Source organism: Nerophis ophidion, linkage group LG02 (genome assembly GCF_033978795.1).
Source record: "Nerophis ophidion isolate RoL-2023_Sa linkage group LG02, RoL_Noph_v1.0, whole genome shotgun sequence".
Classification (NCBI taxonomy): domain Eukaryota; kingdom Metazoa; phylum Chordata; class Actinopteri; order Syngnathiformes; family Syngnathidae; genus Nerophis; species Nerophis ophidion.
The window spans coordinates 43,183,562-43,205,119 of NC_084612.1; the positions used below are offsets into that span (position 1 = coordinate 43,183,562).

Sequence of the window (21,558 nt, forward strand, 5' to 3'; positions counted from 1 at the left end):
CAACAATATTCCCTTGGAATGTCCCGGGCACATTACAGCTGGCAAATAGTTATCATCTACACACGCAATCATAAAGTTTATGTGATGCCGCAAACAATGTTGCACATTGATGCTGCAGCTTCACTACCTGCTGATAGAAGTATGTTAGTGAAGAAAGAGATGATAATTCATGGGTCCATTTCGAGACGATCTGATGAAGGCAAATAAATGTCAAATATATTTTGTTTACTAGTAAGAAGACAATATAATAAAACAGCTCCCATGCATCTGAACATGATTACCCTTGCACTTTATTGTCTTAAATGCTATACCACCTAAATTGAAAGAGTTTTAGGTCATCAGTAAGTGTATTATTTTATTATACCTATAGAATTTAATCTGATACTGTACATAGAACCACAAAATTACCCCTCTACAAAAATGTTTAGATTGGTGGCATGCGGACTAAAAAATATTATTGTTTTGGGAAGCATCTGGATAAAAGGGGGCTAAGACAGATAATGTAATATTTCTAGGGGTGTTAAGTACGTGCATTTGTTTTGAGTTGTCTATAAAGCAAAACACATTTTTGTGGCAGTTGCCAGCAAGAACGCATGGATTAGTGTTTCAAAGTTTGCTTTGTACAATATTTCTCTGATTCTGGCAATGTTTCTAAGTGGTAAAAAGCTGCTGATGTTATTTACTAAATGTATTTTTAAGTTCAAGTCTTAGTTCATTATTACCACTAGATTTTTAACCTAATTATTAGATTTTAGGGAGACTAATAACAGTTGTATATTGTTTTTGTGGGCCAAAGACAATGATTTCGGCTTGTCTGTGTTTGAATAAAGAAAATGGTTTTGCATCGACACACTGCTCCGTTCCATGCAGCGACAAAGTAAATCTATTCACCTGCAGTCAGTGACACTTGGATGTTTCATCTGCATAGTTGTGGTAGGGAACATTGTAGCTGCGTATTAGCTGGCCTAGTGGCACCGTGTAGAAGTTGAGCTATAGGGGTCCCAAAATTGAGCCCTGAGGAACCCGACAGGCAATAGCCATTTGGTCAGAGACACAATTACCAATTTTCAACAAAGTATGTCCTATGATCCAGTTACTGCAAGAGCAGAACCGAATATTCTCACACAGTTTTCTAACCTCTCTAATAAGATTGTATGGTCAACAAAAGCCAGTGCCGAGGTACAGCATAATCAACACTTGAGAATTATCCTGCGCCTGTGTTCAGAAAGATATGTTACCTTGATCAGCGCTGTTTAAATGCTGTGGTCGGGCCTAAAACCTAATTTGAAAGATTCAAAAACTATGTTATACAAGAGAAAGTAACTGCTGTTGGTTTACAACTTCTTCCAGGACCTAGCTCAAAAATAGCAAGTTTGATATAGGCCGATAGTTGTTTAGTACTGTGGCATCTAGACTACTCTTCTTTAAGAGGGGCTTAATGACAGCAGTTTTTAAGGCCTTTGGAAATGTTCCAGTCTGAAGTAAAATGTTAACTACATGAGAAAATTGTGTTAACAAACTGCTCAGCACAGAATTTAGAAATCTAGTGGGTAACTCATCAAGGCACCATATTGATGGACTCAGACTTTGGATGATCTTTTCAACTGTTTAGTCAGTGACAGGAGTAAAATGTGCCATCTCTAGATGACTAGCTGGCAGCAGAGTAGCTATTTTTTTTCCAGGAATTATTGAATGTTTAATGTCTTGAACTTTATCATGAAATAATATTTCAAACTCATTGCATTTAGATGTAGAAATGAGTTCAAAGGGAAGTGAAACTAGGGGTTTGTTAATTGGTTTACTGTAGCACACAGGGTACAATAGTTGTTTGTGATGATTTTAGAAAAATAAGTTTCCCTTTCCTACACAAAGTCTGGTTGAACACATTTAACTTTTCTTTGTAAATCACATAATGAGCTTGGACCTTTGACTTGCGCCATTTCAGTCTGGCTCTGCGACACTTTTTTTTCTGTGCAGACCATATCTTTGTTTCTCTATGGCACCTTTTGCCTAATTTTAACCTTTCTAACCTTGACAGGATCAATGGTATCCAAAATAATTACCACACTCAATGTTTAACAGATCATCAACATTTGCATATGGGATGTGAAAAAACCTAATTATTTACACAAGCTGTGTACGTATACTGTCATGTATGACAGTATACGTATGACAGTATACCTACCAACTGGTGGTTTGGGTCTAACAGACTAGTCGAAGAAAACACAAAAATTATCTGATAAAGCAGCAGTGACAACACTCATGTTTGAAATAGCCAGATCCTTTGTAACAATTAAATCAAGAATGTGGCCTCCGTTCTGTTTGGGCCGTTTACATGCCGTGTAAGACCAAACCTTTTTAAGGACATCACTAAGTTCTGTAGCATGCCTGTCATTAGTTACATCGACATACACATTCAAGTCCACTGTAATGACCAAACACTCAAAATCAATGTACATACCTGAAAGTAATTCTATAAAATCATCAATAAATGAATGAGTTTTGTGGTGGATTGTAAATAGTGATATAAAGTATGGAAAATCGTTTCATCTCCATTTTTAATGACGCATAATTAAATGATAAAAAAAACATCAAATTGTTTGACAGCACTACTTTTTACACATAACCTAAGCGGTTTTATGTTTTTCACCTTATTCTCTTGCTGTAAAAATCAACTGAAGCGTGACTTTAAAACCGAGCTACCGAAACAACACATATATTTTTTAATAAAACACATACAGCAGAGTGAAAAGGCGATTGCAAATCATACATCAACATATTTGTGTAGTCTAAAAATGAATGTTTTTTGAAATGTTGTGGAAGAAACATTTGGACAGTGTGCTTGAATATACCAGTTGAACATCAAGTCTTTGCAATGTTGAAAATGCATATGAAAACATAAACAGGCTGTGAATTGATGTATGAACTATGAAATGGTTGTTTTTCCGCATTCTGATACTAGCATGGAGGTGTAAAGTTAAACATGTAACTAATACAGCATTTCAGAAGAATATTAGTTGTTTCAAATTTTAAATGTTTGTAAAGATGGCCTATTTCATGCCAGACTGTCTCTTCCTTCAGGTATGACAGTTCCAGATGAAGACACAGAATCAGGGCAGACTGGAAAGTACTGCCTCGTGGCAATTGGAAGACTGCAGGTGTGTGGAGATATTTGTATCATTCCTCTCAGAAAACTAACTAACCATATTAGTTTGTTTTCATGTTTGTTTAGTCCAGAATTTTTCATTAAAGAAGCAAATGTTGTATATACTCTGCAGTGCATGAGGAAAGTATTCACAGCGCTTTACTTTGTCACATTTTGTTATGTTAAAGCCTTATTCCAAAATTTAATACAGTTTTGCCCTTCAAATTATACCGACATGCCCCATAATGACAATGTGAAACATTTATGGTCATTTTTAATTTGCAAATATATTAAAACTAAACAAATATTTTTTATATACGTAAAAGTTTGCTTTTACGTATGTAAAACAGCCTTTCCTCAATAGTTTGTTGATGCTCCTTTGGCAGCAATTACAGCCTAAATTCTTTTTGAATACGATACCACAAACTTGGCGCACCTATCTTTGGGCAGTTTCACCCATTCCTCTTTGCCAATTCCTCCTTGCAGCGCCTCTCAAGCTCCATCAGGTTGGATGGGAAGCGTAGCTTTTCATAGAACACATCTGTACATTGCTACATTCATTTGCATGCCATGCCAGTGAGCATCTCCAAAAACAACTTCATATTCAGACATTTATGTCTTTAGAACATAAAAAATATAAAATCCTAATACTGGGCTTGCAGGTACAGTATATCAGTGGTCCCCAACCACCGGGCCGCGCCCCGGGCCATGGCCCGATTGGTACCGGGCCGCAGAAGAATTTTTTATTTGAAAAAAAAAAAAAAATTATTATTATTATTTTTTTTTTTTTTATCAAATCAACATAAAAAACACAATATACACTTACAAATAGTGCACCAACCACAAAAAAGGTTGGGGACCACTGCAGTATATGACAGCGGCCCCAAGCACGTTTTTAATACATTAATTATGCAATAAAAATTAGGTTTTCCATGTCTCAAACATTTTAAAATGTTAATGAAGTTTTGTTAATATTGTGTGCTTGGAAACATGGTGACTGATTATTACTTACGCAGGTTCAAATGGATGGACTCTAAATACCATTGTATGCCAAGTCTTCTTCATATTAATGTTTGAAAAAGGTTGCAATAAATATTAATGCAAATGCTCTAACCTTCCTCAGGTTACAAGCTCTCCAGTCTCCATGGACATGAATGGTCTCTCTGTACCCACAGAGTTCTTATCACGCCACAATTCAGATGGTGTTGTCACATTTGTCGACCCACGATGCATAAACGTCATTGGCTATCAGCCTCAGGTAGGATGGAAAAGTTATGCAAATGTTCATGGCTTTAGGATAAGCCTCAAATGATTACATTTTGTAGCTGATCCGGATTATTTCTACTACGTTACCGTACGTTACATTTATGTGCTCGTCAGTATGTAAGCAGCGCTGCAGAAACACAGAAAGTGGAGACATGCAAGACCGTTTACTCTCTTTCTTTCATTCTGCTATACATAGCTCAAAAAGTTATTCACACATTTTGAATAAATATTCAGTATATGTCAGAAATGTGATCGCTTGTGTAAAGATGGAGTCTCGGAAAGCAGAGTGGCAGCAGGCATGCACCAAAAAGTCTTACTTAGAACGGTCATATAAAAAAGGCTATGTAAAGGTCTCATGTAAATGTTTCCTCACTGTAAGCATGTTGATATGGTATGGCGTGCATTGTACAATCAAAATATATTATTTAAGACAGTAGTGTTTGTAAATCAATTCTATTTTCCATTTTTCTGACCTTCACTCGTGCCATATAATTTCAAGTGACATTTTTAACAAGTTAACTGGTCAACTTCTCATGATTCTCAGACGTTTATTGTCGTGATGAATTTCACATATAATTTAATGGGCTGCCTAAAGTCAAGCATTATTACAGATGTTATGCACTGTTCTTCCCCAAAAAAATAAATACATTCGCAAATTCTGCAGCTAAAATTAAAGAAAAACTTAAGCCGTTTTCAGAAACACATATTCTTAATCCTCTTCATCTTACTTTGCAGTACAAATGCAGGGTATGATACCTAATTTGGATTTCTTGTTAAATCAGATCTGTTTATGCAGTCGGTTATATTTCCAATAAAACACATTTTTGATGGAACGTGTCCGTGAAGTGATAAAACAAGGGCTATAGGGTATTTCGGTATACCGATACTAAAAATGTACCGCGATTTTTATTGATTGAATTTGGTAATATACTGCCTTTGAAAAGTACCGATACCGTTCTTTCATCTGAGTGCCGCTGTGTGGCAGTGACTACATAGCTGAGGCGCACATACAGAGTGCTTACAAGCGATAACATCTTGGAGAGGAGGAATGCCAAAAAAATGGCAAATGTACTGGTTAATAAAGACGGTGCGTGAAGTGCAATGTGGAGGTATTTGGACTTCAAAATTAACATTGAAGGGGACACTTTAAACAAGGAAGCGCGGTGCTTCAAATGCTGCTTTAAAACACGCCTCGCCAAATGTGGCGATTAGTAATACCACTTTTGGTTCAAACTTAGGCAAACATTTAAAAAATAAGCATTCAGATCTGCACAAGGAGTTTAAAGAGTGACAAGTAATAATGTAGTTGTTACACCTGTTATGCTGTTCTGCTCCGGTGCAGACCGTAGTAGGGGAGCCCGGGGGAGCCCTTATCCCCAGGGTCGATGTTTTCGTCGGGTGTAACACATTTCACTTTACCCGTCAATCGGTCTGCTCAGGTCCGCTTTCAGGTCAGAATGACGAGGCCACCGATTTGTGACAGTCTGGTTACTTTATTGTTAGTTTTGCATGACATAACCAGACCCGTTCATCACTCTACTGTGCAGAGCAGCGCTACCGCAATCTCTCTTTACTCGCCCACTCACTCACTGTCGTCACTAAGACAACACATTGCCATTCTCTTAAAGACGCATACACTACATTTATAAGTTTACCAGCTCCTCTGCTGTGTACATGTAGATACGTAGACATGCACACAGCTGCTTGGATTGACGACAAATATTAGTGGAGTTAAATTGCCCAATTAGCAGTCAACTAATGCAAGTGATATGACTACATTTTGTAACACATTGGTACGATTTGTGTTTTATCTTTAACAAATGTCTGTTTTACCTGCTACATGGCTTATCTATGTACATTTCTCCATAGTTTTGTAATAATTGTATTTTTTCTTAAAGCGCAGACCAGGAGTGGCAACCATAAATCATGACGCATTTAATATGATGTAAATAAAGCTTTTTTTTAATTATATTCTAACCTAATCATTAATTATGGCAGACTACATGTAATATGGAAAATTTTATTTTTTTCTTTGAGTGCAACAAGAAAAACACAATGTATTTAATGCCCTTTAATTTATATTTAACCTTATGAAATTGTTCTGTGTGCAATAGGATTGTAGGATTTTCTGTTAAAATTAAGCCAATATTGACATTTTTTGTAGTTCCCTTTATTTTAAAAAGTATCGATATACATTTTGGTACCGGTACCGGTTCCAAATTATTGGTATTGAGACAACCATAACGTGCATAAAACATGACATCACGCATGCTGTGCTGTGTTTACGGAAGTAATCATGTATCTGATTTGTGTGGGCCTTAGTCCAAGCACAGTTGTTGCAATTTTAAGGTTTTGTCAACATTTCCTTAATCACATTTTTTTCCTTTAGGAGATTAAAGGCATACTGTACTTTTTGGGGAATTTTGCCTGTCGTTCACAATCATTATGAAAGACAACGCGGCGGTTGTATTTTTTTTTAATGCATTCTAAATTTTAAATAAATATGATCAAAAGTCCACGTACAATGGAGCCTACGGGAGCCACTCTATACTGCCTATAAAACCCGTAATAAAACACCCTGCTTTGATGTTCATATATTCCCGTTTAAAAGAAGAGTGACTCATAACCCTCGCGAAGAAAAGAGGGGTGGACCCAAGCGTCTTTTCGTGTCGTTTTCGCCATCCCCTTGTCGGAATACGTCCTCGTCCCTCTACTTTCCATGTGAGAAGTGTGAGTTATGATCTACAATAAAGTATGACATGCAAAGGAAACGAGGAAGGAGCTTACTACTCAACAATGTCAACATGGGCATGCAAACTTGTGATCACGGTGCAGCTATAAATAGTTTGTCTGTGTTAGCACTTATCATAGCAATATCAGAAATACTTGGTGAATATTCAAGTCACAAAATTTAAATTGCGTTTTTTTAATCAGTTTTTGGATGTTTTTTTTTTATTGGGTTTTATGGGCAAAATAGAGCTCCACCTTAAGTAGACTTTTATTTACGAGTTAGAATGCATTTAAAAAAAAATATATATATATACTGTATATATATATATATATATATATATATATATATATATATATATATATATATAGTCAGACCAAAGACTATAAAAAATGGGACCCATTACCTCCCTGCACTTAGCATTAAGGGCTGGAATTGGGGGTTAAATCACCATAAATGATTCCCGGGCGCGGCTCCGCTGCTGCCCACCGCTGCCCACTGCTGCCCACTGTTCCCCTCACCTCCCAGGGGGTGATCAAGGGTGATGGGTCAAATGCAGAGAATAATTTCGCCACATCTAGTATGTGTGTGACAATCATTGGTACTTTAACTTTAACTTTTTTAACTTATATATATATATATATATATATATATATATATATATATATATATATATATATATATATATATATATATATACATATATATACATATATATCCGTCCTCAAAAAAGTGTAATTCCCCTTTGAGAAGGAAGAGGGCAAGAATTTGGGCTCTTGCACTTTGTGGGGCACTTGCTCCCATGACAATTCAAGGAGCGTGCAGGTGAGAAGTCGTTAAAATGCAGTACACCCTTGGTACCCCAATGTTGTCAAATTTGAGAGTGTGCAATGAATAACACTTACCAATCTCAATAGTTGCCATTTTGGCTATGTAGTGGAAAAGAGGGACTAACTTGATCTTAGTGAAAATTTGCAGTGATGGAAAGAGAAGAAGAAGCAAGTAAACACCATCATTTCCGGTTAATGTGCAACTGTACTGACTTTGAGACAGCCCAATACGGTCAATATTTACACAGTCTGTAACTAAGCACGTATTACATATTATACAATTGAGATGTAGCCTAATTTTAGTGGTGTCGTCTACTACCTGGACTCCTTTGGTTCAGTTTTGACATTTTCACTTAGCTGAATCTTAATGTGGGTACTAATGCACCATGGTCTTGTTCCACCGAAATACGACAGGGCATGTGTAATAATGCACTCCCTCTTAAGACACACCATAGGCTTTCTGCTTTGAATAGGAGTTGGATTACTTCACCTGATAACGTAACGTCAATCTCGTTTTACTTAATTTTCAATTTGTAATGTATTAAATGCACAATTGTGTTGTTCCAAAGGACCTGTTGGGGAAAGATATTCTGGAGTTTTGTCATCCTGAGGACCAGAGTCACCTTAGAGAAAGTTTTCAACAGGTAATATATATATATAACTCCTGGCAAAACAGTTGAAATCATCACACTGTTCATTTAGTTGTTATTTAGTACAAAAAAAATCAGATAAGGCATGACACAAAACTATGGTAATTTAGAATGGCATCTTTCTGGCTTTAAGAAACCCTAAAATAAAGAAAGAAAATAAATTGTGGTTGTCAGTAATACAAGTACCATATGCAATTTATGTTAAAGACATACAAATTGTCTTTCTTCTTTGATAGATTGATTGAAACTTTTGTTAGTAGATTGCACAGTACAGTACATATTCCGTACAATTGACCACTAAATGGTAACACCCGAATAAGTTTTTCAACTTGTTTAAGTTGGGGTCCACTTTAATAAATTCATGTCATCTTCAAATGAAGATGACAACAAGATAGTGCAAAGAACTATTGAGAATAATGGAATTATAAACTTAAACTAGTGCAATAAGAAAGCAAATACTATCATTTAAGCAATGGAAATAAATTGGGCAAAATATAAACAATGAAGGTGAAATATAGATATGGAGAAACTAAACTGGACTGCTATTGTATTATGTCTAAAAACACACATTGAACACTAATTACTAAACAACTAATCAATCAAAGTTTATTTAGATTTTATGTGTTTATATAGCCCTTAATCACAGCATTAACACTGAGAAAAATATATAAAAGTATATGAGAGGTCCCAATTGGGTCCTCGTAAAGTTAAATCATCAACATCGACTCAATTTCTGCAACTCCTCTCCTCACATGTGGGTTCAATGGGTTATGGTCTTAGAACTTGGGAGTTGGCAGAAGATAATTATTTTATGTCTGTCTTGGCTTAGTATGACATTTGCCTTGTCACACGCAGCTCATCTGGGTAAAGTCTAGATGAGTTCAAGGGTGCAATTCCTTATGTGAAAAGGGCTTATGTGGACTGAATTGATGGCCCAAACTCCATCTGTATTTTATTTCCAAGTACTTTTAGGTTAGATTGAATTCTTCAGTGATTTATTTTATTGACAGTGCAAAGCATTAACATGCTGGCTGGAGACAGTCACCCAGTCACACTCACATTTACATGGATGAACAATTGAACATCTTTCTACCATGATTTATACTTCTGCTGAGGAATGAAGCTTTACCTGAAAAGAACTATGCAACAGGAGAACAAGATATACATAGTGGGTCAAATAAGAATTGCTCTCCCTGCTGATTTTGTAAGTGTGGCCCCTTACTGAAATATGAACATTCCATTGTTTTTATGTAAAGCTTTGTTTTAACAGTGAGACAGAATGTTTAAAAAATATTGTACACCCAGAATGTATAACATCAAATAAAGTGTACATATTTGTATTTCATTGAGTGAAATAAGTATTAAAATCCTTACTATTAAGCAAGCATTCTAGCTCCAAAGAGCGGTTATGTGTCCAGGAAACACATAACTGGCCTCAGGGACAAAATTGTCGACCTGCCCCTCTTGAAACACGTTGCTGAAGTTAAACAAAATTGTTGTTTTATTTCACATGAGCATGCTGCCCATTGTGTACATGAATGAAATTGTGCTTTCAGGATGCAAAATATCCATATTGACATGTGGCTTTCGGTATTCTTCAGGTGGTGAAGTTAAAGGGTCAAGTTCTGTCCGTTATGTACCGTTTCCGCATGAAAAATAGGGAGTGGATGCTGATCCGAACCAGCAGTTTTACCTTCCAGAACCCCTACTCTGATGAAATTGAATATATTATCTGCACCAACACAAATGTCAAGTAAGTTACTCACATCATCATGTGTCAATTAATGGTCACATTAGAACCGTATGCATTTGTTGTGAGACAAGCTAATGTTTCTAATGTCTGTGAATATTCTCATTTATCCAGATCAATGTAGTCTCACAACATTGCATTGATTGCAAGTATACTATTCAGATTGTCTTTAAGATATTTCACCTCCATGCCCACAGATTTAGATATGACAGCTCTAGTCTAAGGGCCTGATGTAGGATCCAACGTATTTACCTTCTGCAAGAAGGGGACATTTGTATTTAGTATGTCCTACTTTGCGACAAGTTCTGTCTTGAATTCAATTGAGTGTTTACCTTCTTTGTCAAAATGCTGTCACTAGCCACTTTCTTTTGGCCCCATGCTTGGATTATTGTGCTGTCGTAATCAATCACCAACACCTGGGATTCTTCCTTTGGGTACTCGATTCTGTGAAATTAGCTTTATTGCCCAATATGTTTAACACTCACAAGACTGTTACATGCAATCTTTGGCCTTACGATAAATGAGACAGTGAATGAAAACTGGGAAAACATTTTGGGGAAATTTTTCAAAAACCGAATCAAATGATAAGTGGGGCATACAAAAAACAAGTATTTAGTAAGGGTCTGACAGTGCAGGTGGTCCTCGGTCTTTGAACGTGTTCCTCTCCTATAACGCTCTTTGTTAGTCGACTTTACAAGTCAAATATGTATATCTAAATGAACGCCTAAGTCAGTCACTCTACACAGAACACATAAAGTACATATAAAATACTGTCATAAAAAGATGCAACACAAAAACTAAAACACAGTACTAAAATAAGACTTTTATTGCTGTGGTTGTCTTGCACTAGAAGGGGCTTTGCAAGGGTGTGAGAGACATAAAGTGTCAATAATTATACCACTACACTACTTAGTAATCACCAGGGGCGTCACTAGCTTTTAAGGACAAGGGGGGCTTAGCCCCCAGGAGATGAACAGGATGTGAGCGAACGTAGCGCACGAGTACAAAACTTCACAAACGGCTAACAAAGACTTAGAAATTATTCTTTGTTATTATTATTATTTCAGTCGGTTAAGGAAAGTAAATATATATGGAAATCTGAATAGAAGTGAGAAACGTTTATGTATACTGTAAGAAAGACTTAGAGTCCGTCTGCTGATCTGAAAAAGAGCCAAAGCTGTCAAAGAGCTGAGGGACCATCTTCAAAGTGGAATGCTGAAACAAATAATGCAAACAATAAAATGAAACTTCCAGGGCTTGACATTAATGATGTCCCGTCGGTAAAAAAAATGCACGGGACGATGGCTTTAAAAAAAATGTTTTCTTTTTCTCTTTATGTATTTATTCATTTTACATTTTATATGGGCTTCACGGTGGGAGAGGGGCTAGTGCGTCTGCATCACAATACGAAGGTCCTGAGTAGTCAGGGTTCAATCCCGGGCTCGGGATCTTTCTGTGTGGAGTTTGCATGTCCTGCGTGGGTTCATTCCGGGTACTCCGGTTTCCTCCCACCTCCAAAGACATGACCTGGGGATAGGTTGATTGGCAACACTAAATGGTCCCTAGTTTGTGAATGTGAGCGTGAATGTTGTCTGTCTATCTGTGTTGGCCCTGTGATGAGGTGGCAACTTGTCCAGGGTGTAGACCGCCTTCTGCCCGATTGTAGCTGAGATAGGCACCAGCGCGCGTTGCGACCCCAAAGGGAATAAGCTTTTTCAACATTTAACAATGTCTACTTTCACTTTCCTCAAAACACTTCTGTCAGAAGAGTATGCCTCATGCTTAAGAGACATCATAAAGGGAAAAAAATCAACGAAAGTGCCGTTGTTTTTCCTCGGTGTAGCGATGCGTATTCTTCCACACCTAACTAGTTCTCATGGTCTTTTTTACAGTATTAATAATTTTTGGAGTAAAAACAAAACGCCATGAAACTAGAACAGTAATTTGATGTATCAGTACAAAACTGTTATTATAAGGAACATAGGAGTGGCTACTGCTGGACAAAATAATATCAATCACTCAATTACTTGTGTTTTGTTTCTGTTTAAATGCATGATAATGTGGTACATTTGTTATGACACAACACAAAATGCCATGCATACAATAAAACGATGTGTCCGAAGAAGGTCAGTTTTTAAGGACAATAAATATCTGTGTTGATATTGTAGATGTTATTATAGATATGAGAATTCATCATTCAACTATTATTTGAACACTGCCAGAATTGTGGAAAAATACATTTAAAGTAGCAAATAAAAAATTGCGAAGATGGCACCACCTCCAAGAGTTAGGTTTTGTTTCTCGATTGGCCATGGTGTCACAGTGGCTCCACATCTGTCACATTCTTATGAACGTAATCTTCCAGGAATGACAGAAATGACTTTTACGGCATCTGGTATGAATTTAGACACGGTAATGAAGTGATGAGGTAATGGGCAATCGGCGATCACTAACTGGAACTTCTTGAGCTCGAACTCAAGAAGTCATGCTCTGAAGTTCTTTGCTGGCTTATATTGCACCAGGTGGCCCCTACAAAATGAAACACGCAACATCATCATTTAGAGGGAATGTTTACACACTATGGGCCTGATTTAAATATCCAAATACCACAAGCTAAACATCAAGTGCAAAAAAATAAAATAGCGTATACAAGAGACGAGTACTACCGTATTTCCTTGAAATGCCGCCGGGGCCCTAATTAATTTAAATCCTCTTCTCACTCCTGCGCTTACCAAAGGTATGCGGTAAAAGAAAGCATGCGCTAATTATTTTAAAACCTCTTCTCACTCCAGCACTTGCCAAAGGTATGCAGTAAAAATGTTTGAGTGTGATGTAAGTTGAACTTTCATTAAAATATTAATATATTATGTTTCGTTGCAATGATGAAATTATTGAAATACAAAATTAGATTATTGATGTAATTTTTATTTTGAGGATTTAAAAAAAAAAATTGATAGCGCATAATATGTCTCCAATAATTTCAGACTTCCCCATGGAAATAAAATGCAGTCCTCTTCAATTCTCAATAATACAATACCATATTCTCTTATCCCCCTTATCTGGGCAACAGACAGAGTGCAATAAAACACAGACTGCAGTTAAAATGCAGCATGCAAAGTATATAAAATTAAATAATACAGTTTAAGTCAGAATTATGTGCATTATCTTCTATGTAGTTTTCTGCAATTGCCAAGTAAGAAAGTGCAAGAGTATATGCAGCAGCATTCTCTTTTCTTGACACGCTAAATAAAATGCAGCCGTTTGGACCTGAGCAACAAAACACAATAATATCCCTATGTGTCATTCCAAACATATATTAAAAAAATTCAATAATCACTTTTTAAAAACAGCCACTTTGTTACTAAATATTTCCCTATGACAGGATTGTGTTCTTACCCATTTATTGTGACTTCTGTTTTTGTACATCACTGGATAGCTTCTCAAAAGTAAGATGTAACTTTAATTTTCACGCAGGACTAGTAGCTCTTATCTGTGAGGAGGGTGCGGTAATTGAATTTGATGTTACTTTCCCAGATGGCTCAGAGTCTAGGGATCGTAGGGGAACGCAACATAAGTGTTTAAATCAAATGAGTTGTAAATTAAAGACACAAAAGCAAAGAATTGAAAACAAAAACTAGTGTTATTGAAAAGTAACCATGGGGCGGGGGGTTTACAACAAGACACAATACTAGCCTAGCTTGGGAATACAGGTGCTGTCTGTCGTGTCTTTGTGATCATGTTTTGTTTGGTAATGTTCTGTTGTTTTTTTGGACTCTTAGTAGCTGTTTACGCTCCCTTGTTTTTTCACCATGACGACCATTAGTTTCCCCTGTCATTTGTTCATGACTCACGCACCTGATTTGTTTGGACTCACGCACCTATCAATAATCACGTCACTATTATTTAAGCCATAGTTGCCAGGTAGTCAGCCTGGCGACATCACTCTTGATGCACTCTTGATATACCCCTGACATTCATCCCTTGCTCTGCCCATGTTGGATGTCTTGTTTTTGCTCAGTCCATGTCATAGTTCTCGTCACCGTAAGTGTTTTATTTTTGACCATAGTTCAGGCTATGTGTTTACGTTTTTGCTTCCTTAGCCAAGTTTGTGTCCCCACCCTGTGCGTGCCTTTTGTTTGTACTTTGTTAGTGTTAAAATTAAATCATGTCTTTACCTTCACGCCTTGTCCAGTCCAGTCCCTTCGCACCATGGGAAAACAAACCACGCCAAAGTCCAAGTCATGACACTTGTCAAAGAAATTAACAATAAATACCAAAATACACCTCTTGAAAAGAAAGGTAAGCTGACTGACTAAAGCTATTTAATTAGCATAAACCAAAAACCTACCTACCTACTCTAGCTAAAAACAGGGGGTCCAAAACATACAAGGGTGAAAGCCACCACTAAGCCTGGTGCCTCTAAACACAAACAAATCCTACGTGTGTAGTGTATAGAGGCCTCTGTCTAACCTTTCCCAAGAGTAGGCTGCAGATACTTACAAAAGTTGAAAGGTAAAGCAAAAAGGAAGACAAAAAAAAAACAGGTGGCACACGTTCAGCAAAGAGCTTAACAAAAATGACTACAAAATCAAAGTAGCGTCAAAGACAAAGTAGCGTCTACCAAAGCTCCACACAGCATGTCAGAAAAAAAATCCACACCATCCAGTGGTGAGCAGGTGGTTTTAAACAGCACAGGAAACATTGGAAACATTAAGAATGTTTGTGTCATGTGTGTCTTCCTAAAGAAACAATATTAAAACAAAACAACCTTTTTCACCATCATTTTCTAATTACATACATTTTTGAAAAAGCTCCAAGGAGGCACTAGGAAAGCGCTAAAGAGCCGCATTCTGCAGCCCCGGGTAGCCGACCACCATCCGATGGCAATAACAAAGTGCAAATAAAGCAAAATTAAGAAACTAATAAAGAAACTCATATTATCTCAGGGTCAGTCCAAGAAGATGTTTGAGAAAAGGGAGTTAAAAAAAAAAAAAAACACTGGGTTATGTTATTCTCATTATATAATGAAATATAGTATGTGTAATGGCAGCAAATAATCTTGCAGTTTTTAAAGTATAATTTTCAACTGTAATCGTAAAAAAACAGCTGTTTTCCCCTTTTCAAACGAGTTGAGGGATTCATTAATTATGGCCTGTAATTATTTGATGTAAATACACTTTTTTAACCTCACCAAAGAACATTTTGAGAAAAGCCTTCTTCTTGTAGTGTTTTCATTTGAATACATTACATTACTGTGACATATCCAAAGATTTACATATAACTAAAAAAAAGTGGCTTTATAAACTCATTTATCAATTTTAATAGGCTTGAACGGATGCACCCTTAGCTATTTTCTAAAATAAAACAGTAGGTCTATATACAATGCTGAAGTTCGCACATCAAAAAACAATAAGAATACTTTTCTGAGCAATATCATGTTTTGAACATTCAATGAACGTGTTGCTTTTGGTCTGCTTCAGATAATATAAAATAAATGATACATTGCAACCAATCAAAGTGTTGTAAGTTAGAACATCAAAAATATAATTCAGGATAATTGTTTATCATCATAAAATTAAAAAAATTATAAAATACATCAAACAATCCCTTTAAGTAGGTTACAGAGGACATAGCAGTTATGCTGACCTCATGCCTCCTTATTATTCTTAAGAGAGGCCAAGTAGTCTGTGCTTGGGCTGACAGCTTTTCATACTCTCCTATATGCTGTTCTCTTTCAGTTTAATTTGGTGGAAAAGCTAATGCTTTGGCTTGCTAAATAGCTGAAAGACCTCTCATATCTCAAAATGTTTGAAAGTTTAGGTACTCGTAAGTTGATGGAGCACTGCATATATTTTTAAAATATATGAGATGGGCTCCAGCCCCCCCGGCGACCTCGAAAGGGACAAGCGGTAAAAAATGGATGGATGGATATTAATTCTGAGACTTTTGGGGAGAATGGGGCATGGAGTGTTTCATTTGCATCTAAAGGGACTGTTTGCATACTGTACTATAAATGTGAATGGAGCAAAATTACACCAAAGGAGTGTGTTGAATGTTGATTAGAAAGTTGCCTTTTAAACATAAATAACAATAATTCCTCTTTTGATATATTTTTTGTCGTTTTTGCGAAATTTAAAAATCTAAGTCGCATCTTTTGAATTTTCAGTACAAAAAAATGTAAAGATTTGGTCAAGGGATTAATCACCTTTTTGATCTCTTAATTTTATTGTGAAATAAATATAGTAAAGAACAAAAATAGTACAAGGCGCCAGCGCACCCCGTAACCCCAAAAGGGAATAAGCGATAGAAAAATGGATGGATGGACAAAAATAGTACAAAGACTAATCCCACCACCTTTGAACATTTGTTATGTACATGGTAGAAAGCATTTGACTGATCCTCTGTGTCCTGAGTTTACTCTGCCAAAGTGATGAGCAGTACATACATTTTGGCAGCAAAAACAAATGTGAGGTGACAAGGTAAATGTGTTGTTGAGGATATTACCAATAAATTGACCACCTCTTTGTTGATGATGCATTTTTTGTGTTGTTCCTTGCAGACAGCTTCAGCAGCAGCAGGCAGAATTAGAGGTTCACCAGAGAGATGGACTGACTGCCTACGATCTTTCCCAGGTAAATTCTATTATGACATTACATGAGAAATGCCTGAAAGTGAGACATATAGTACTTGATCTGCTTTGTGACTGAGCTCGTTCAAACCGCAGGTTCCTGTGCCCAATGTGAGCAGTGGTGTGCTTGAGGCAGGGAAGAACATTGAAAAGCCAGAAGCTCTTTTCTCTCAGGAGAGAGACCCACGCTTTGCTGAGATGTACACCAACATCTCTGGCTGTATGTTGAATTTTGATATCTTGTTCATGAATCATAATAGGTCTTCTTCATTTTAATGGATATACATTGATCATTCATTTGTCAAACTTATTCAGAGTATTTGCATGGTGTTTAGGTGGATTTAAATAGGCTAAATGTTGATTTTAGCTTAATTTCCTCCTTTTGTTTGTCTTTTTCCTGTTACAAACTATAATTTGACTTTGTTTTATGTGTTTGTGCCTAGCGGGAGACAAGAAGATGATGGTTCCTTCCTCTACAGCAGGAGGACAGCAGCTCTACTCTCAGAGCTCTCCATTCCAGCAGGGACACACTGGCAAGAGCTTTAGGTACTTAAAGCTATAAGAAGCATATCATCAACACTTTAAAATTCTTCCAAGGTGTCTTATACAGCTTGTTTTTTGACTTGAAATCAAGTGCCCATGTGACATATGGGGTTTTGGCCAAAATGGCCTGATTTCGCAGCATCTTTTTTACAAAATTGTGGCAGAAGTTTTGAAGCTTAATTTTTTGGTAACATTCTATAAGTTTACGATGTATACATTTGTTATCAACTTGTCAGTGTTCTTTATAACCTTTTGGGGTAGCTTAAAGATATAGATAATGGGTTTCACTATGTAGAGCGATTTAAGTCTCTAGAGAAATGCGTATAAAAATAGTTCACTTCACTTCATAATTCGCTTTACCGCAGAAAACACAGGATTTCAACCGATCTAACAAAAATATGTTTCATTTGCATATTAAATTCAAGTCCAGTTGTCATATTTGAACATACGCAGTAATTTATCAGTCCCACAATATCACACAGACCTTTTTCAGATACACATTGGTCCCAAAAATTGTGATGGAAGTTGTTAAGGTGTTTGAAATAAAATTGCAAGAAAAAGTAAAACTTTGAATACATTTTCCCTGTGACATTTCTTGAATAATGAGTAATTATAAACTAAATGTTTCCATTATGGAACATAAAATTTGCAAAATAGGCTGTATTTAGCCACAATAAAGTAATTTTGCAATTCTACAAAAACAACATTAGCGCTGTGGCAATTCATTGTCTTGGTCGACATCAGCTTCTGGTTGGGCGATATAAGTGATTTAGATCGGTTGCTAGCAATAATTAGAAGAATTAAGAATTTAAAAATTTGAAAATTAAGACGATTCTTGGGAAAAAATTGGTGCCGTTTCAAAAAAAAACTACGAAGAACACAAGGAACTTCGACTTAATATTAGTGTATTTACAAAGCAGTTAAACTTTTAATTCACAGCCGATCTAGGATTGAACAAACAACTAAATAAAGCATAAATAAAAACTATTCTATGTATCAAGTACCTCATTTGTCATTACCACATATTAATCATGTGCTAACTCCTTTCTGAGCTGCCACCTTATCGTCGTGGAGGAGTTTGTGTGTCCCAATGATTCTAGGAGCTATGTTGTCCGGGGGCTTCTATGCCCCCTGGTAGGGACTCCCAAGACAAAAAGGTCCTAGGTGAGGGATCAGACAAAGAGCAGCTCAAAGACCTTTATGAAAAGTACACATCAAGGACCTAGATTTCCCTCGCCCGGACACGGGTCACCGGGGCTCCCCTCAGGAGCCAGGTCCAGAGGTAGGGCACAATGGCAAGCGCCTGGTGGCCTGTCTTGTTGGGGCCCGGCCTGGCTCAGCCCTTAAGAGTCAATGTGGGTCCCCCCTCCAATGGGCTCACCACTCATAGGAGGGGTCATAGAGGTCGGGTGCATTGTGAGCTGGGCGGCAGCCGAAGGCAGGGCACTTGATGGTCCGATCCTCAGCTACATAAGCTAGCTCTTGGGACGTGGAACGTCACCTCGCTGGGAAGGAAGGAGCCTGAGCTGGTGCGCGAGGTGGAGAAGTTCGGGCTAGATATAGTTGGACTCACTTCGATGCACAGCAAGGGCTGTAGAACCTGTTGTCTCGAGAGGGGCTGGAATCTCTTCCACTCTGGCGTTGCAAGCCATGAGAGGAAACAGGCTAGGGTGGCAATTCTTGTTGCCCCTTTATCTCAAAGCCTGCACTTTGGACTTCAATCCAGTAGACGAGAGGGTAGCTTCCCTCCGCCTTCGGGTTGGGGGACGGGTCCTGACTGTTGTTTGTGCTTACACACCAAACAGCAGCTCAGAGTACCCACTCTTTTTGGATTCCCCTGAGGAAGTACTTGAGAATGCTCCCTCGGGTAACTCCCTTGTTCTGCTGGGGGACTTCAACGCTCATGTTGGCAACGACAGTGAAACCTGGAGAGGCGAGATTGGGAAGAATGGCTGCCCAGATCTGAACCCAAGTGGTGCTTTGTTATTGGACTTTTGTGCTCGTCACTGATTGTCCATAACAAACACAATGTTCAAACATAAGGGTGTCCATAAGTGCACTTGGCACCAGGACACCCTAGGCCGCAGTTCCATGATTGACTTTGTAGTTGTGTCATCGGATTTGCGGCTTCATGTTTTGGACACACGGGTGAAGAGAGGGGCTGAGCTTTCTACCGATGACCACCTGGTGGTGAGCTGGCTCCGAGGGTGGGGGAGGATGCCGGACAGAGCTGGCAGGCCCAAACGCATTGTGAGAGTCTGCTTGGAACTCCTGGCAGAGTTTCCTGTCAGAGAGAGTTTCAATTCCCACCTCCGGAAGAACTTTGGTGGTGGTGTGCTGCTGACCTCTACTGCGGCTCCTCATTCCCACCAACACGTCTTCCTATGAGGAAGCAGTGCCTGGGGAATCTGTGGTGGGCTCTTCTATTTCTGGGGCTGAGGTTGCAGATGTAGTTAAAAAGCTCCTCGGTGGCAAAGCCACCTGGAGTTCTTTAAGGCTCTGGATTCTGTGGGGCTGTCCTGGTTGACAAGACTCTGCAACATCGCGTGGACATCAGGGGCAGTACCTCTGGATTGGCAGACCGGGGTGGTGGTTCCTCTCTTTAAAAAGGTTAACCGGAGTGTGTGTTCCAACTATCGTGGGATCACACTCCTCCGCCTTCCCGGTAAGGTCTATTCAGGTGTACTCGAGAGGAAGCTACACCGGATAGTCGAACCTCGGATCTAGGAGGAACAGTTTGGTTTTCGTCCTGCTCGTGGATTGGAAGGCCAACTCTATACTCTCGGCAGGGTCCTTGAGGGTGCATGGGAGTTTGCCCAACCTGTCTACATGTGCTTTGCGGACTTGGAGAAGCTATTTGACCGTTTCCCCCAGGAAGTCCTGTGGGGAGTGTTCAGGGAGTATAGGGTATCGGACTGTCTGATTGTGGCGGTCCGCTCCCTGTATGATCAGTGTCAGTGCTTGGTCCGCATTGCCGGCAGTAAGTCGGACTCGTTTCCAGTGAGGGTTAGACTCCGCCAAAGCTGCCCTTTGTCATCGATTCTGTTTATAACTTTTATGGACAGAACTTCTAGGCGCAGTCGGGGCGTTGATGGGATCCGGTTTGGTGGTTGCAGGATTAGGTCTCTGCTTTTTGCAGATGATGTGGTTCTGATGGCTTCAACTGGCCAGGATCTTCAGCTCTCACTGGATTGGTTCGCAGCCAAGTGTGAAGCGACTGGGATGAGAATCAGCACCTCCCAGTCCGAGTCCATGGTTCTATCCCGGGAAAGGGTGGAGTGCCATCTCCAGGATGGGAAGGAGATCTTGCCCCAAGTGGAGGAGTTTAAGTACTTGGGAGTCATGTTCACGAATGAGGGAAGAGTGGATCATGAGATTGACAGGCGGACCGGTGCGGCGTCTTCAGTAATTCGGACGCTGTATTCATCCGTTGTGCTGAAGAAGGAGCTGAGCCGGGAGACAAAGCTCTAAATTTACCTGTCGATCTACGTTCCCATTCTCACCTATGGTCATGAGCTTTGGATTATGACCGAAAAGTCAAGATCACGGATACAAGCGGCCGAAATGAGTTTCCTTCGCCGGGTGGCGGGTCTCTCCCTTAGAGATAGGATGAGAAGCTCTGTCATCCGGGAGGAACTCAGAGTAAAGCCGCTGCTCTTCACATTGAGGAGACAGATGAGGTGGTTCTGGCATCTGGTCAGGATGCCACCCGAATGCCTCCCTAGGGAGGTGTTTAGGGCGCGTCCGACCGGCAGGATGCCACGGGGAAGACCCAGGACACGTTGGGAAGACTATGTCTCCCGGCTGGCCTGGGAATGCCTCAGGATCCCCCGGGAGGAGCTGGACGAAGTGGCTGGGGAGAGGGAAATCTGGGCTCCACTGCTTAGGCCGCTTCCCCCGCGACCCGATCTCGGATAAGCGGAAGAAAATCAATGGATGGATGGAATGTCTAACTGAACAAACCATACAAACTGAGGTACAAACTATTCAAGAGGGTTGATTTACTCCATGCCTTCCA

At 38.8% G+C, this 21,558-nt stretch overlaps 1 protein-coding gene across 1 annotated transcript in view; it reads left to right on the plus strand.

Annotated features, from left to right (window-relative positions):
• Positions 1–21,558, plus strand: part of arnt2 (aryl-hydrocarbon receptor nuclear translocator 2) — a 129,064-nt gene that overhangs the window by 87,564 nt on the left and 19,942 nt on the right. The window contains exons 9-15 of the mRNA XM_061884220.1: positions 3,082–3,158; positions 4,269–4,403; positions 8,539–8,613; positions 10,221–10,372; positions 16,929–17,001; positions 17,094–17,217; positions 17,441–17,543. Of these exons, the coding sequence (XP_061740204.1) occupies positions 3,082–3,158; positions 4,269–4,403; positions 8,539–8,613; positions 10,221–10,372; positions 16,929–17,001; positions 17,094–17,217; positions 17,441–17,543 (739 nt within the window). The remainder of the gene's footprint in view (positions 1–3,081; positions 3,159–4,268; positions 4,404–8,538; positions 8,614–10,220; positions 10,373–16,928; positions 17,002–17,093; positions 17,218–17,440; positions 17,544–21,558) is intronic.